This window comes from Saccostrea cucullata, unplaced genomic scaffold (assembly GCF_032062105.1).
Source record: "Saccostrea cucullata isolate Sc308-1 unplaced genomic scaffold, CSIRO_AGI_Scuc_v1 ctg9959, whole genome shotgun sequence".
Taxonomy (NCBI): domain Eukaryota; kingdom Metazoa; phylum Mollusca; class Bivalvia; order Ostreida; family Ostreidae; genus Saccostrea; species Saccostrea cuccullata.
Genome location: NW_026924908.1, coordinates 1 through 16,681, shown reverse-complemented (window position 1 = coordinate 16,681; position 16,681 = coordinate 1). Strand labels below are relative to the sequence as shown.

The 16,681-nt window shown below is 33.6% G+C and overlaps 3 protein-coding genes across 3 annotated transcripts; 2 read left to right on the top strand and 1 right to left on the bottom strand.

The window, feature by feature from the left end:
• Positions 1-697: 697 nt before the first annotated feature.
• On the top strand, positions 698-1,993 carry LOC134267570 (THAP domain-containing protein 10-like). Its single transcript, XM_062749776.1, has 3 exons — positions 698-1,120; positions 1,416-1,529; positions 1,868-1,993. Exons 1-3 carry the CDS (start codon positions 698-700, stop codon positions 1,991-1,993), a joined length of 663 nt encoding a protein of 220 aa, XP_062605760.1.
• A 534-nt stretch (positions 1,994-2,527) lies between these two features.
• LOC134267571 (uncharacterized) lies at positions 2,528-5,643 on the top strand. Its single transcript, XM_062749777.1, has 8 exons — positions 2,528-2,765; positions 3,319-3,560; positions 3,678-3,961; positions 4,063-4,249; positions 4,372-4,629; positions 4,721-4,892; positions 5,006-5,154; positions 5,246-5,643. The coding sequence occupies exons 1-8, from the start codon at positions 2,536-2,538 to the stop codon at positions 5,452-5,454; spliced, it is 1,731 nt and encodes a 576-aa protein (XP_062605761.1). The 5' UTR covers positions 2,528-2,535; the 3' UTR covers positions 5,455-5,643.
• Positions 5,644-5,806: 163 nt separating this feature from the next.
• LOC134267572 (P2X purinoceptor 7-like) lies at positions 5,807-6,836 on the bottom strand. Its single transcript, XM_062749778.1, has 2 exons — positions 6,643-6,836; positions 5,807-5,995 (listed from the first exon to the last, which is right to left on the bottom strand). The coding sequence occupies exons 1-2, from the start codon at positions 6,834-6,836 to the stop codon at positions 5,839-5,841; spliced, it is 351 nt and encodes a 116-aa protein (XP_062605762.1). The 3' UTR covers positions 5,807-5,838.
• Positions 6,837-16,681: the final 9,845 nt, after the last annotated feature.

Here is a 16,681-nt window from a genome sequence, read left to right as displayed (position 1 = left end):
CTTCCCACTCCCGAAAAAAAAATTGTGGATCTACACCAGTATTGGCAGTAACTGAATGTCACACCGACAACGGGAGATAACTTCGCAATATGAAATTCGTCTAGTGTAGCATGCGATGATCTTTGACCCTTTTTTAACTTAAACCTAATCGTTTGGGCTTATTTTACCCCCACTATACTTAAACTTGTACTTACCGACTGTCATAGGTCTTGTCAACTTCATGAAATATAATCCAATTATAACACAAAATGAATTAATCCAATGCACACCAGACTGCAGCATGTGTTGTTGCTGTACCATTCGGCAAATCTTCGTCGATTCCGTCACCTTAACAGATGAAGTGGGAATCGGCCGAGGTGTGCCGAATGGTGTTTAATCTAAAAAATATGATAATATAGGTGACGCAACCCAATGTGATGTAGAAATTTTTCCAAAGGTGTATACATGTTAACATGTATAGTACAAGAACAAATTTTAAAGAAAGGCTTGGAAGGTTTTACAATTTAACATAGTTCGATAGTCATTTTAATTACGAGTAAAATGATACAAAGCGTAACTTCTATCTCTCACGCTGATTAGAGATATTACCAAAAATAGCTCAGTTCACACCTGAGAGCTCGCACTGAAATCGGCCGTATACCGGAAGTGACGTTCGTGACGTCACAAGTGTGACATGCAGAATTTCACGGAGTGATCGATGTCGAAGAAAAGAACAGGGAAATTTTGCGTTGCAGCGGGCTGCACATCAACACACAAGGATAATGTGTCCTTACATGATTTCCCCAAGGAATCGAAAAGACCAGATATCCGTCGGCAGTGGATTGCTTTTGTTAAAACGAAACGAAAAGATTTCACCAGTCCCACCCCTCATTCTGTGCTCTGCGAGAAACATTTCGCCGTTCACTGCTACCCCATGGAATATATGATTAAGAGGTCTATCGGTATGGAAGTAAAGAAAAAGTCACTTTTGCCCGATGCTGTACCCACTATTCATCTGATCGGAACAGTGAATCCTCTGTTAGGAAAGAGATCTTCTTCAGATGTAGATGCTCCAACAACATCGCGTCCATCGCAACAGAAGAAAATTCGATCTGCTTTTCTTAAACGGGAATGCTTTAGGGTAAGTTCAAAAAGTTAAATGGCTATTCCTTTATGTAAATATAATTATTTGAAATGCGATTGTTTTCAACATTTGTTTACATGCGTGTATTGTCAGTAGCCCCCCCCCCCGGCCTTTCTATGAATTTTGAAGTTTATACATGTGCATGTTAGACGTGTAATAAAAGCACCAAAAGTTGATTTATATCAACTTACAGTGCCCATGGATCCATCGACTATGATTATCAAATTTGTAAAAGCTGAGTGAGGCAAATTTTAATTATCAAGCTCTATATATTTTTTTTATTTGTTGACAGGCTGTGGAATCTCAGCAATCACAACATAATGAACATGAACATGTGCAGTGTAAAGAAAATGAATCCCACTCACAGACAGACTGTATTAAACCAGATGATCAGGAAATTTATCAGGTAATCCAAGATTTTGATGATGATTTCCAGTCATAATTAAAATTGATTTTTGATAATGACTAAAATTCATCATTTTTATAGAATACTATAATGAAAAACAGTCATATTTTTAGTTTAGAATTTATTTTAGAAAACAGAGTAACTTTTGAAATTAAATAGGACTGTATTTCATAATTTTATTTTATCAAATTGTTAGGCCTGGGGCATGGGCACACGTACAAATTATCTTGTTAGCTACTTTTTATCTTGTCTTAAATTTTCTCATATTGTATGTTTAAGTTTTTGTATGCATCTGATTTTTTCAAATTATAATTCCTCACTTGTCTTTTAATATTTAGATTGCAACAAGAAGTATTGGACTTCAGATAAGCGAGAGCAAGAATGTGTCATCAAAGCGATCAAAGAGATGCCAAACTAATATAAAAAAATCAGACAAAGGTAACAAGGGGGCATGTACCGTATAAGTAGATTTTTTTTTTTTAGCAAGGACTTAATTTTGGCATTATTAGCGAGGATGCCAAGATCACTAGAATTGAATAACGCTCAAAATTATCTGCGTTTTATTTGTAATAGCTTCTTTATATGTACTTTTGTAGTGATTTTTTTTTCAATGCATCTTGTACTATTGCATACACATATAATGATGACCCCATGTAGTTTGATCTACTTCTTCACTTGGCACATAAAATGTTAGTAATTGATATTGTTGTCGCTGGCTTAAATTCACTAAACTCAGTCAATATATCTAGATCTGGGGCCATAAAACATAAACAAGCTCACTTTTAATCTTGTTCTCACTTTAATTTAATACACGATTGTAACTTTATTCATGGATTAAGTGATTCAAATTCAATGGAATTAAGGACAGTGGGCTTAAAATTTGTATACTTTGATTGATAGTTCATAATTATTGTATGATCTTAATAACAGTGTATGATTTAAAAAAAAACTATTATCTTACTTAGTTTTGTTTTTATATTAATGTCCTGTAGTTACTCAAGTAAATATGGACAAAAACCTGAAGTTAACCTCAACTGGAATCCAGTGCAACAGAGATCTAGAGGATGGTATTGGAAAACAGCATCCATGTCAAAAAAAGATGAAGCAGACCCCACTGAAGTTTTCAGTGCATGATGACTCTATTGATGAATATTCATCAGAAGTAGACGAAAAAGACCCTGACTTTGAACCAAATTTTTCTGATGACTGTCAGTCTAACTCATCAATAAATGAAAAGTAAGCTGTACAATATATTTTGGAAAATTACCATTTCCTTATACATGTACATGTATTTTTATCACTTGCATATACATGTATATACATAACAATGAGAATAATATCAAAGTAAGTACTTTTAAAATATTTAATTTTTTTTTAATGTAAAGTACACAGGACATAATAATGATTATGCATATATCATTGACGTCAACCTAAAATTAAAAAAAACAGAAACCAAAAATACCCATGTCAACCTAAATTAAAAATAAAATCAAAACAAAAAAACCTATGAAATCAATCACATATGTATATTTAATACTACATTAGTGTATTACATGCATGTAATTTAAACTGAATTAATACAATTATCCGGCTTTAATCAATATGAATTAATTTTAATCATGCTAAAATATCTAATGACTCTATTGAGGCAAGAAATTTTTTTTTTTTAAAAATCACTAAATTTGTCAGTCGCTAAAAATTAACATGTAACCCATTATAGGATAATTGCGATATGTTCTTCATTTGCTCTACATGAATTTTTTTTTTTATCTATAAATGGATTTTACAGTTATCAACCATGGAAAGATAGGAAGTTCATTGTGTTTGAATCAAGGCTATTGGAACTGTTTCAATTTTGTCCATCTTGTTCTGCACCTGCTTTATTTGACGTGAAGAGAACTGTTGGATCAATGGTTAAAATAGAACAGGCTTGTGGTGGATGTGGCTTCAACAGAATATGGGAGAGTCAGCCCATGATAGGATCTGTACCAGCAGGAAATCTGATTTTCTCTGCAGCTCTTCTCTTTACTGGTAATGACTCATAACTTAGTAATGTTTTAAAATACAAAGTTGAATTTGGTATACACTGTAGCATATATTAAAAGTTTTATATACGTATGATTTAATAAACATTCACCATTTTTATAGGATTACTTCCCTCTAAAACCATCCGGTTCATGGAACAGATGAATGTCTCATGTATCTCCTCCAATACTTTTTTCCAACACCAAAAGTATTATTTACATCCATCTATTTGTTCGGTGTGGAGGACCTTCCAAGAAAATTACTTCACACAAATGGCTGCCAGTGGGAAGGCTTTAACCCTAGGAGGTGATGGTAGAGCAGACACCCCAGGTCATTCTGCCAAGTATGGGAGCTATGGTTTGCTGGATCTAGACCTTATGATTGTAATACATATAGAACTAGTGCAAGTGAGTTTTAAGCGTTCTGATGGAAATTTAAATTAGTTTCATGGAAAAAAAAATGAAAGAAAATATCACTTTATTTATTTATTGTACATAATATATTTTAGAGTAATGAAGTAAAAAGCAGCTACCATATGGAAAAAGAAGGTTTTGTACGAAGCATCAACCTTGTACAAAGTAAAGGACTAAAAATCGGGGAGATTGTGACAGACCGCCATGTTCAAATTGTCAAGTATGCCCGAGAGGAATTGCCGAACACCAAACATTATTTTGATGTGTGGCATGTAGCTAAAGGTTAGGTTAAAGCTTTTGTTATTTTAGCATAGACTTAATATATATTTATTCTAAATTTTCACATCTTTTTTCACTGGATCCATTGAGTTTGAAATACCATGGTTTGATTGTATTTTTTTTAGGACTGAAGAAAAAACTAGTGGCTTTATCCAAGGAAAAGAACTGTGAAGCATTGCAGCCATGGATCCGTAGCATGTGCAATCACCTTTACTGGGTACCTGCCTCAACACCAAGTGGTAATGGTCAGTTAATGCTGGAAAAATGGGAGTCGATTGTCAACCATGTCCAAAACATACACGAACACGATGGGCAGTTATACACTGAGTGCTCACATGGACCACTGGAGGGAAGAGAACGACAAAAGAAATGGCTCATTCCTGGTAATAAATCATTATAAATTTTTATTGTGACCTTCATTGAATTTAATATGCAGTCAATATAATGAATAGAATTATTTCCATACATATGTAGGAAGCAAAGCTGCAGAAAAATTTTCTGATATTGCCACTTCAAAGCAAATGAAGAAGGATGTTCAGAAATTATCTCCAGGTGCACAGACTGCATCGTTGGAAGGTTATCACGCTGTTGTTAACCATTTTGCACCCAAAATGATTGGGTTTTCATATCATGGGATGAAGTCAAGGTAAAAAAAAACAAAACAACAACAATTCGCTTTCTTTTTGTGAAAACTGATGTGTAGTGAAACATGAGGTACAGTATTTATTTACGTGATACAATAAATCTTCCACTTTCTAGAATCATATTAGCAGCTCTTCATTTTAATGAAAATGCCATGAGAGAACAGGCCTCCACGAAAGAGGGAAGGAAAAGATATGATGTCATATTCCCCAAATTCAAAAAAGGGGAATATTCTGTTAGAGAAGTAAAAGTCAACTGCACATATGGTATGTACACAAGCTTTTTTGCTTTAATTTATCATTAAGATGTGTAAAGAATGATGTTTGACTGTATCTGCACAAAATCATTTATTTGCAGGTTACATTGACAAATTAATGAAAGTGGTCATCACTTCAGCAGAGGATCAGACCATGAACTCCAGTGGTATCAAGCTGAACGATGTTCCTCCTCCACTTTGCAGTGCTTATGAAAGACCAAATAAAGAGACTGCTATTCAAGAAAAACTTTCAAGATTTTCTAGTCATGATGCTTTAGTCGACCAAGATAATGCATGTTTAGAGAAGTAATTCATTGATTGATTGATTTTATGTTGTTTAACATCCCTCTCGAGAATTTTTCACTCATATGGAGATGCCACCACTTGCCAGTGGAAGGCTACATATTTCGTCCTATGCTCGGCAATCAGGGCCTTTGAGCAGCGAGGGATCTTTTTCGTGCCAGCACCTACTGCGACACGGGTCCACGGTTTATATGGTCTCATCTGAAGAAGAACTTTTCTCCACGTCCCGCAGTGGGATTGGAACCCGCGGCCTAAGGATTGACTCTTTACTTCGCGACTCTACAGCAGACGCTCTAACCACTGCGCCACGTGGGCGACTAATTATAATCCATTGAAGAGGCTTGACTGTACATGTATTCAATTTATTTAACTTGTAATTATCAGAGAATGTTTATTGTTGTTTAAATCCAGTGTAATTTTCAGAATTAGTTGGAAAAGTGTTCCGGATACAGTTCACAGCACATGATGGTAAAACAACTCGGATCTTTTTTCCAAGATACCCCCACGCCCACCTTGCTAATTGTCTATAGGCTGTATATCTGTATTTTCTGAAAAAGAGAGAGGAGTATTTTAAAGTCACATCTACATTTGAACTCTTTTATTTCAAATACATGTACCAATATCTTGAATGCAAGATACCTGGGGGATATGTTAAAGTGAGTTGACTTACATGTATGTATATGTTTTATTGTTTCAAATACTCTGAGCCTCATAAAGCCAATATTTTGAAATAGTCCTCTATAGTACCACATAGTTTTATTTTTGCACATGTAAATATGATACTGCAATTTTTTAAGAATTAAGATGTGTTCAGTGTTCTTTGGTTTATGACCCAGAAAATACAATGTACAATATGTGTTGATTGAGTTTTGAAACTATACATGTAATTAAAATTCATGAATGATATTTTTTTATTTGGTTGTTGCAAGACTCCTAGATAATTTAAGGTTTATCCTTAAAAGATTTTTAAGGTTTGATGATTTGATTTATAATAAGAAAATGCCAAGTTTAACTTGGACTAAATTTGAAGACATTAACTCAAATTAAAATGACATGATTTATGGTAAACTTGATAAACTGATTATAATTATATGGTATTGTATTTATGAAATATAAAGATTGGACTGATAATCCTGAAAGATTCGTGTAATTTGTAGTAAGATGCGTGCAAGAAATATTGCATATTACTAATTACTCTGAAGAATCTTCAATATTTTCCCCATACTGCTGTTTATATTGGTAATACGCTATTTGGAGGACATATTTGTTTAAACAGGCTGGTGCAAATCCAGGGTGGCTAGTTATACAGGTAATGCCTTGGTCTTCCTCAAAAATGGACTTAACATTTTCCACCTCATGGCAGCAGACAGATTCCTGTGCAGTGGGCATTATAGAACAATTTCCACACTTGCACCTACAAAATATTTACATATGCTGTTATGCAATTCAATAAAATTGCTGTCATTTAAAATTTAATTGTCAGACTAATTTTCAAAAAGCATGCATTCGAGTTCACTGGAGGGGGGGGTCAAATCATTGCAATAAATTAAAAATAACGACAATGAAAATTATTAATGAAAGTGTACGAAAAAGAATGGTTTCCCACAACAACAGAAAAAAAATGAGCGCTAAAATTAAAATCTGTAGGGACTAACCTTGTATTCATCTGTTCATGCCCTCGATCAGCTGATTTTAGTCATATTAATTAGCTTTAGGGTGGGGGATAAATGGGTGTCGAATTATGTTTTTATTTCATATATTTTTCTAAAATAATTATTAAAATGCTTCTTGTGAATATTTTCTATCGTTTTACTCACATACCAATCAATAGTATGCAAACGGTTTGCTTCCTCGGGTCCCGCATCGTTCGTGGTAGGCCTAGATTCTTCTTCGTCTGAGGGTTCACTAACGTAGGGCTCAAAACGAAAGGGTTCTACTCCCACATTTTCTGTATTATTGCACAGCAATGAGTCCTCGTCAAAACTTGAAGATCCACAAGAAAGATCTAACAATTCTTCCTCTAAGGAACAATTAGCCGAAACAACGCTTTCAGACATTATCCGTCTATCACTTGATGGAAGCGAGACACACTTGTGACGTCACTGAGCTTGATTGCATTTAAACCGGAAGTGACATTATCAAAGATTCTCGATCGTTTTCACAGGTGCAAATGCAGACACTCAACAGTGATTATCTTTGAAACGGCGGTACCGATTTTAGTAGGATTTTCGCCAAAATGTTTTATTAAGCAGGTCTAGTGAATTACGTTTATGAGTAAAAGTACCGTGGCCTATCTTTAAATTAATTCATAACAAACGATGTTTAAACAAAACTTTTCCATCTAGCCTATTCCAAAAAAGTATGTGCTGTGTGTTTGTGGTGTCTAAGGGAGGGGGGATTAGTAAATTTAAAAAGGTCGTATTATGAGCAAAACATTTATCAAAATATAATTTACATCATTAAATACGAGGGTTGATCCAAAAGTTCGTGGAATTTCTTTCTAAAATTTTATCGTGATTTGATGAAATCAATCAAGAGGCATATTTATAAAATAGATTCATAATGCAACAATACTGGAAAATTTCACCACTTTCCAATTACCAATAAGGTCACACGAGCTTTCTAAAAATGGATAGTTGGGAAACCCGGGGGAGACTTCGACGTAACGTCAAGTTAGATATGTCACGTCACGTTATAGAAGCATATCACCCAAATGTCCAATTATAATATGTAATTCTACAAAATGCTGCTTTTTTCTCCTTTTTTTCTCGTAAGAAAAGGCTGGGTATCCTCTTGCATCAACTTATCTTAATTTTTTACTCATATTTCAAAAAACTACCCATCTTTCCATATGATGTTCCAATTTCAGTAGCAATGTCAAGAACAGTACGGTAGCCGACAACGCCAATTAACGCTTTTAATTTGTCTAGGGGGATACGTACCTAAATATAGCCTCTAAAAAGCGACCACATCTTTTATCAACGTCCATTGAAGTTCTTTTTTTCTTAAAATTCTTATGCCACTGGAAAACCAGTAACTAAATGCATTTTTCCCAAGCCTTTGTCAATAATATTCGCGTTTAAGATAGAGTGATCCCGGGATTTTCACAAAACGTGTGACTTGACCGAAATTTGACGTTATCTAACAACTTAGAGATGGACAATAAACCATCAACTTATAAACTAAACATCCAGTAAAATCAGTAAAACTCTCACACAAAGGTTTATAAAAGATCAAGCAATCGTTATAATGACATAGTTTTCGTTTTATATACCACATAGGGCGGTTTAAATCTTATTTCACGAATTAAGAATTTAAATAATGATAAACGCGTTAATGTCTCCCCCGCATATCCAAACAACCGTTTCTATGGCAACTGCCATAAAGTTATTATCAAAGATATTTAAAATGTTTTTTAATTTAAAATATTCATCAGGTGTCTATATTTTCATTTGTAATTTTCAACCAATTCCACGGAAAAATAAATGAATTATGAAGAAATTCCACGAACTTTTGGATCAACCCTCGTAAATACAAACTGGTAATGAATTAAGCATGTAAAATACATGTAAGAGGTTCTGAGTCATAGGTCACAGGGTCACAGGGTCTGAGAATTTCATACTCAATTTGACGAATACATGTTCTGTGTAAATTATAGAATTATTTTGACTTTTTCCTTGGAAAGCTGCCCAATATGTAGAAGTGTGTATTTAGAGGCAAACACATTAGTGGGGTATTACTGTCTCATGACAGCATATAGTTTACTTATGAAATTTGTAATTTTCTGAAAGTGTATACATTTATAAGTATGAAAAAAATTCCAAATCCTATAGGAAAATTTTAACAAGTCTGTTTTTGAAGAGATGCGCCGTATTGTCACTTTAAAAGTGTAAATGTGAGACTTACAATGTAGATCAAAAGGCTGGCTTATTAAAACTATACCTGTATTTTCGCTCCTCTACTATATGCTTCAATACAATTAAAATTAGAGTGAGAATACAAGTCTAATTTTAATTTGATTGATCAAAAGTGAGCTCGTGTAGTTTTGTGGCTCGCAGCCAGTACGATTTTTTTCGTTGTGGCAAAGTTAAAATCTACAGATTCCTAAGATACGAATTGTTCGTATGTTATTAAAGGCTGTCTGTAAGTATAATTTGATGCTGCGTTTAAGAATTTTTGGTATGTCTTAGGTAATAGACGAAAAAAATATGGTTTTGTCTAAATCTAACATATTGTTTAAATCCAGTACTAGTTAAAAATATTGCTTTTAATTTTAAGTCTGATCTACAATGAAGCACAACATGGCATTCATCCTCTACACTATTTGAAGAACATAAATTACAGAGTCTATCAAACAGAGCCCTCCCCTTATACCGTCTTGTTTCAATTCTTATAGGTAGCACACCGCTTTAAAATTGCACAAGTATAGAACGATCGCACTTTGCAATGTCCATAGTAACATATTTCTCTATTTGAAAATCACTCTTAATGGATCGGAAGGTTCTAGATGTTTGGACGCTTTGAAGTTCTTCATTCCAGAGTGTTAAACAATTTCCACGGAGTTATTTTTTTTGTTCCAATACGTTCTTTTAATTAAAAGTCATGTTCGTAACATTTTTTTATCCAATTTCTGATTGTTTTTAGAACATATTTTTGAGTATGTACCTTCGTATACTGGAATATGCATGGCAGATCATATAATTTCATCGACTTTAACTTCATTCTGTAAGGTGTTCCTTCAAGTCTGGAAAATGAAACAAGTCCAAGGGTGAAAGAATTGACAAATATTGTTGGTGTGACAAAATATTAACTTTCTGTTTATACCCAAAACTCCTTTACTTTTCAGGACGTGTGGGTTTGGACGCTGTCATGAAGAAATTTAATGTAGTGGATTCCTGATACTGGTTATTTCTCATAAACCTTTTGATTTTTTTTTTTTTTTTTTTTTTTTTTTGCAAAGATTTTGTTTTCTAGACTCCTCCAGAAATTGAGCTGCCTCCCCAAATAAGAATTTGAGCAAGAAGACCACTAATGTTTAAGAAAATGGCATATAAAACTGTCTTTGTGCTCTTGCTATTCTTTGCTTTTCTCATACCTTTGCTGTTGTTGTCAAGTGCATCTTATTGTTAATTTGTTTTGAGGGTTTAAAGCAATGGATTCAAGTTTCATTATCAGGTGCATTTTAAAAACCACATAGTTATTCATGATTTTAAATAATATTATTTTCTTTTTATGCATTTTATTACAATTTATTTATAGGAATACGTATGAAGGACACGTGTGCAAAATTTTGTTGATCTATCTTTAACAGATTTTAAGAAATTGCAAAAAATGCACCCCAAAAATGTCTTTTTTCAGCGTTATGCGGTTGCAATTTAAAATTACAGCATATTGCAATTGAAATAATTGTTAATTATCATATATTTTCATGCAATTGATCATTATCAGAATTTGGAGATTTTATTACAAATTATTTTGGTGCATTTTCAGAATCTAATCAAAACTTTTGAAGATATGAAAGAAAATGTAATAGGGGTGCAATGTTATACATTTTCACTTTTTACCTCTCTCTTTATGCCAAATAAAAATAATATCCACATCATTTATTTTTTTCATATTTTTGTCTAAAATTGCAATATAAATGCTCTGTTACTTACAGAAAATAAATTGGGTCATGTAACTCTTGTAATGAAATGTCATCATGCTTTTATGTTGAAAATTGAGATTTTACAAAAATCTGTAGTGTCCGTAACCACTAAAATTCTGTGAAATTGGAAGGCTCTATAAATATATTAATTAATTCTATAGAAATGCATTTCATTTAGATGCTAAGATGTGTTGTAATTTTCCTGATCATTACCACTGTTTCTCTGGTATTATCACAAATTTGGTTACGGACACTACAAAATCCTATAGTGTCCGTAACCTGTATTTTAGTCAGTTTGAAACTGCCTGTCTTAAAACGAACAAATACTATGTCTTTATTTTTTACATTGTTTAAGTTAACTGGTGTTACATTTAACACAATCTTGTTGGAATTCCTCTTCTTAAGGTTAATTTTCATCCTAATTCAAATAACTTGTAGAGTGTGTAGTGTCCGTAACCAAAAGTTGAAAAATTAAATCTTGGTATTTTTTCCCAAAAAAAATTTACACAAATTTTTGAAGCAGTTTATTGTTAAATTTAGAGAGAAAAGGGGTGTTTTTTTAACTGGAATTAATTCAGATCACATGCTTTTTTTCTTTACTACAAGTACTAAAATAATGAATGGACACCAACAATGACGAAAAATATATGGAAAAATTATTACAATGAGTTAAATAACCCATATTTCTTGTTTCTCTTGCTCCAGTTGTCTAGTTGCTTATTAGAAAATACCTTACAATGTGTTTCATGCAAGTTAATTTGCATTCAAAATGTTTAACAGTGGGTAAGTATTTTGGTTAAGGACACTACAAAAAAAAAAAAAAGGCACCTGAAATTACACCAATTTCAAAATGAAGTATTTTATAATTAACTGTTTGAAGAAAAACAGACTGAGAATACTTCATAAAATAAAAAAAAGCATTAAAGAAATGAGTGAACTTTATTCTTTAAGGTTTGATTTCTACTTGCGCATGACACCTGTATAAAGTGCATAGTTATGTTGAATAAGGCTGCCTCTTTCAAAATTGTGAATTGCATGACCCCATGGTCAGCGGTTCTTAGGTGCTAGGGCGGGGCTATATAGATTATATAGTGAAAAGGCATAAATTCTTTGAAATTCTTCTTCTCTGCTCATGGCATTAAATAAACTAACCAAGTGCATAGTTATGTTGAATAAGGCTGCCTCTTCCAAAATTGTGAATTTCATAGCCCCAGGGTCAGGGGTTCTAGTTCTAGGGCGGGGCTATAAAGATTATATAGTGAAAATGCATAAATTCTTTGAACTTCTTCTTCTCTGCTCATGGGCATTAAATAAACTATCCAGGTGCATAGTTCTGTTGAATTAAACTGCCTCTTTCAAAATTGTGAATTTCATGGCAATAGGGTCAGGGGTGTTAGTGCTAGGGCGGGGCTATAAAGATTAAATAGTGAATATGAATTTTTTTTTTAATTTTCTTTTCTGCGTTTGGGTATTAAACCAATGAACTATGTACATAGTTATGAGGAGGGAGGATGCCTCTTTGAGATTTGTGAATTTCATGGCACCTGGGTCAGGGCCTCTTGTGTTAGGGCGGGGCTCTAATGTTTAAATAATGAAAATGCGTGAATTCTTTGAAAATCTTTTCCTTTGCTCCTGCATACTATGCCAATGATCTAAGTACATATTTATGATGAAGAAAGCTGCCTCTTCCAAAATGGTTATTTTCCGGGCCCCTGGGTCAGAGGTATTTGGAGTGGGGGGAAGGGGGTTTACATAGTCTGAGCATAAATTGATGCTTTGAAATCTGCACTTTAATATAATAAAAAAATTTTATGAAATAAGATTCATGATAAAAGGAGTATATATAATAAGGGCCAATTTTGGCCCCCTAAAAATCAACATTTTAGAATGACATTCAGATATGTTTAATTGGTATTTATTTTGTAGAGGAGATTATATGAGAAATATTTCTAATATATTTTTCACATTTATATGCACTCACCAGCTGTAAATGACATAAGAAATAATGCTATTTTTGCTATCTAACAAAAAAGCCAAAAATATGCATTTTTCTTGATGTTTTTTCTTATGGGAAACATAGAGCGCAGTGTAGAACATACATAATTTTTCTGTCACTAATTAGTATTGGATAGATACATCTTTGGTAAAAATATAAAGCTTGTTCTAGGCTGCGCTTTATATTTTCTGGAAGAAAAACTGCTTGAAAATAAGCAGTTTTATACAAAATATGCTAAAATGGCGGGAAAACGTGATTTTTATGATGTCATATTTCTAAAATAATGGCATTTTGATCAAAATGAAAATGACCAATAAAGGTCGCATATATAGCTGTACAAATTAAAGCTATATATATAATAAAATTAAGATGTTCATTTTAAGGGGCCAATTGAGACACTTACAACATATCGCTCTTTCCAAAATTTTGATATATGTTGCTCCAAGGTCAGTGGTTCCTGTGGGAAGGGGTGCACAAGTGGTTACAAAGTGGAAATCAATTTTCTCTTTGTTTCTCTGATCTGCTTCTGCGTATTAAGAAACCAAAGCAAGCATGCTAAGTGTATAATTATGATAAGCAATGTTGCCTCTTTCAAAATTGTGAATTTCATGTTCTCAGGTTTAAAACATGAATCAAATTCAATTACGGCATACTCAGGTGACCTATAAGGCCCATGGGCCTCTTGTTAAAAAAATTTGTGATATTGATGAATGGGATTTGTCGTAAGACTTCTCTTACGATTTCTTATACTTAAGGAAGTTTTGTGAAACGGCAGTGACAAATCTTATGATTGTCATGTCAGATCTTACGATGACATAATTTATTGAACAACCCTCGTATAACTAAAAAAAAAGAGGTTATATATATTTGCATACATGGTCGTGATAATGACCTTAGAATTTCGAGAATACTCTGGTAAGATTTTCTGTTTTAAATTGTTTCACTGTATTGGACTTGAAAGCTCGATTTGCTTTTCGGTATCTCCTTAATTTAAATTAGTTTGAAGAGACCCCCGTAATTTTAATTTATTTATCAGTGTTCAGCATCGGTTTCAAAATTGTTATTTACAACAGGTTTTTGCGTTCCGAATCATTTAAGAAAATAAATGAATATATACATTGATACCTATTGTGCCCTTTTATAAGCAGGGCTTTTTCTTTTATTCAATATAAAACAGAGCTTGAAATAAGATACTTAGTACCACAGAATCTGGAAAAGATATCAATGGCAACCTAACAACAAAACGTTCGGAAAAAAGATGATGACTTTAACTTTTTATCGCCAACTTCCCTAATTAATTAAGAGTCAAGCAATTGAATTTAATAAACTGCCTACGAGAAGAACATCTCTGAGTTGATTAGATATACAAGAGCATGCCCTGTGTAATCAAGCAATTCTAAAACGAAGTAATCTAATGACAAACAAATTGATGAAATGATACATCAACAGCTTCATATAAAGTCATCATTTTGCAGGTTCTTTGCAATGACCTTGTCAGAAAATACATTCTGTCTTTATGCTGAATGCTGACTGATGCTTTTCATACTAATTACCAGTCATATTTTTTCTTACTCTTTTTTGCCATCATAACGACGAGCACAAGGCGAGTGTTTTTATTGTGTTTTTAGAGGTCCATGTTTGCTCTGCTGCTGATTGTATTTTTTTCAAGCGAATTTACATTTTAACATAATAAATCTGAATTGACATTTCATCTAAAAAAAATGGAAAACACTTATGCTCAGGATTTTGATAACCTTCTGCTCTGTGTCTGAATATTAGGTGAACAAAGTTACTGTTTAGTTAAGATAAACACTTTGCCTCTCTCAAAAGTGTGAATTTCATGGCCTCTGGTTTTAAACATGAACCCGACTGAGAGAAAGTTGTTACATCCTATAAGACCCGTAGGCCTCTTTTTAGTCTCCGCCGGTGAAACCGGAGGGGACTATAGGTTTGAGTGTGTCAGTCCGTCCGTCTGTTTGTCCTTTCGTCTCTCTGTCAGTCTGTCCAACTTGGTTTTCAGCATTTTTTCTAAAGGCTTGCAGATTTCCAGCTGTTTTTGGAATGTGAGTATATCTTGATGAGTTCAAATCAGGTTTGAATGTCATTTCGCGTCATTAGAAAAGTTCAAGTCATCATGTTTATCATAAAGCTTAGTTGTTGAATCATCATTAACGCCTTTTTCATGTAAAATATCCTAGAATGAAACAGACGTGTCAAACTCTTTGGTATCTTTTATTTCAAGCTCACCAGGATATATCTTATCGACATAGGAATGAAAATAACCATTGTTAATTTACAATACGTCGTCGATATATCTAAATGTTAAGTTGAAGGCCACAGCAAATGTTTGCTTCTTTTCATGCATGATTTTACACAAATTCTGCTTCATATGAATACAAAAATAACTTGCAAATAACGGAGCTCAATTGGTACTCATGGGAATTCCAATAGATTGTTGGAAGACCTGGTCTCCAAAAACCACATAGATATTGTCAATCAGAAACTCAAACTTTGATGACCAGAAAAAAGAGAAGAAAATGTTCTTAAACCCGAAACCTCGATTCGTTGCATGTATTTGTGTGTGTTAGAGGGTGTGTGTGTATGTGGGGTTTATTTGGGTGGGTGTGTGTGGAGGGGGAGGGGGTAAGTACTAATCAGTCAAGTTCAAGTTATTTATATATATTAAAAACATGAAGGATATAAAGATAGCGAACACTATTCAATATCAAAGTCCATAAAACAATACAAAATAGGAGCAGAGGAAACAGGGACTTCCAACACATCAGAGGTGGATCAGGTGCCATGTAGGAGTGAGCATCCCCTACCGACCGGTCACACCAGCCGTGTGCTCCGTGTCATGATCGGGAAATAACGGGGAATCCGAAATACGAAATGATGACTTTAAACGAGACTGCTGATATTCTTGTTTCATCAACTTGTTTGATATTAATTTACCTCGTTCTGGAAATTGTTCATACGCAGAGCATCAATTGAGATACAGTAAAACTCGGTTATAACGAAGTCATGGGGACCTATAAAATTACTTCGCTATATCCGTAATTCGTTATATCCGTATAAGGAATTCGTTAAATTTATTTAGCCGGGAGATCCAAGATAACTTCGCTATAACCGTAAATTCGCCATATCCGTGTTCGTACTAAACGAGTTTTGTTGTATATATATATCAACTCCGTGTACAGGTGATGAAGGCATATTGCTGCATAAGTAAGGAAAGTTGACGATAGAAAAATTAAAGTCATCCCGTTTCTCATAGAGCTTGTTTGTTAGATGACAATTAACGCCTTTTTCGTGTAAAATATCCAAAAATGAAACAGATGCGTCATACCCTGTGGTATCTTTTATTTCAAGCTCACTAGGATATATCGTATCGACAAAGTAATAAAAATTAGCATTGTTAATTAACAATACGTCGTCGATACATGTATATCTAAATGTCGAGTTGAAGGACACAGCAAGTGTTTTCTTCTTTTCACACATAAGTTTTTGCACAAATTTTGCTTCATATGAATACAATAAAAGGTCTGCTTATAACGGAGCCTTATTGTAAAAATTATGTAAGAGAGCAAGAAT

Coding starts and splice junctions, on each gene's coding strand:
- LOC134267570 (XM_062749776.1), top strand. CDS start 698: ATGTCGAAGAAAAGAACAGGGAAATTTTGCGTTGCAGCGGGCTGCACA. Junction 1,121..1,415: donor TTAAACGGGAATGCTTTAGG/GTAAGTTCAAAA, acceptor ATTTGTTGACAG/GCTGTGGAATCTCAGCAATC. Junction 1,530..1,867: donor ATGATCAGGAAATTTATCAG/GTAATCCAAGAT, acceptor TTTAATATTTAG/ATTGCAACAAGAAGTATTGG.
- LOC134267571 (XM_062749777.1), top strand. CDS start 2,536: ATGGACAAAAACCTGAAGTTAACCTCAACTGGAATCCAGTGCAACAGA. Junction 2,766..3,318: donor AACTCATCAATAAATGAAAA/GTAAGCTGTACA, acceptor TGGATTTTACAG/TTATCAACCATGGAAAGATA. Junction 4,893..5,005: donor TATCATGGGATGAAGTCAAG/GTAAAAAAAAAC, acceptor TCCACTTTCTAG/AATCATATTAGCAGCTCTTC.
- LOC134267572 (XM_062749778.1), bottom strand. CDS start 6,836: ATGCCCACTGCACAGGAATCTGTCTGCTGCCATGAGGTGGAAAATGTT. Junction 5,996..6,642: donor AATATTGAAGATTCTTCAGA/GTAATTAGTAAT, acceptor TCTCTTTTTCAG/AAAATACAGATATACAGCCT.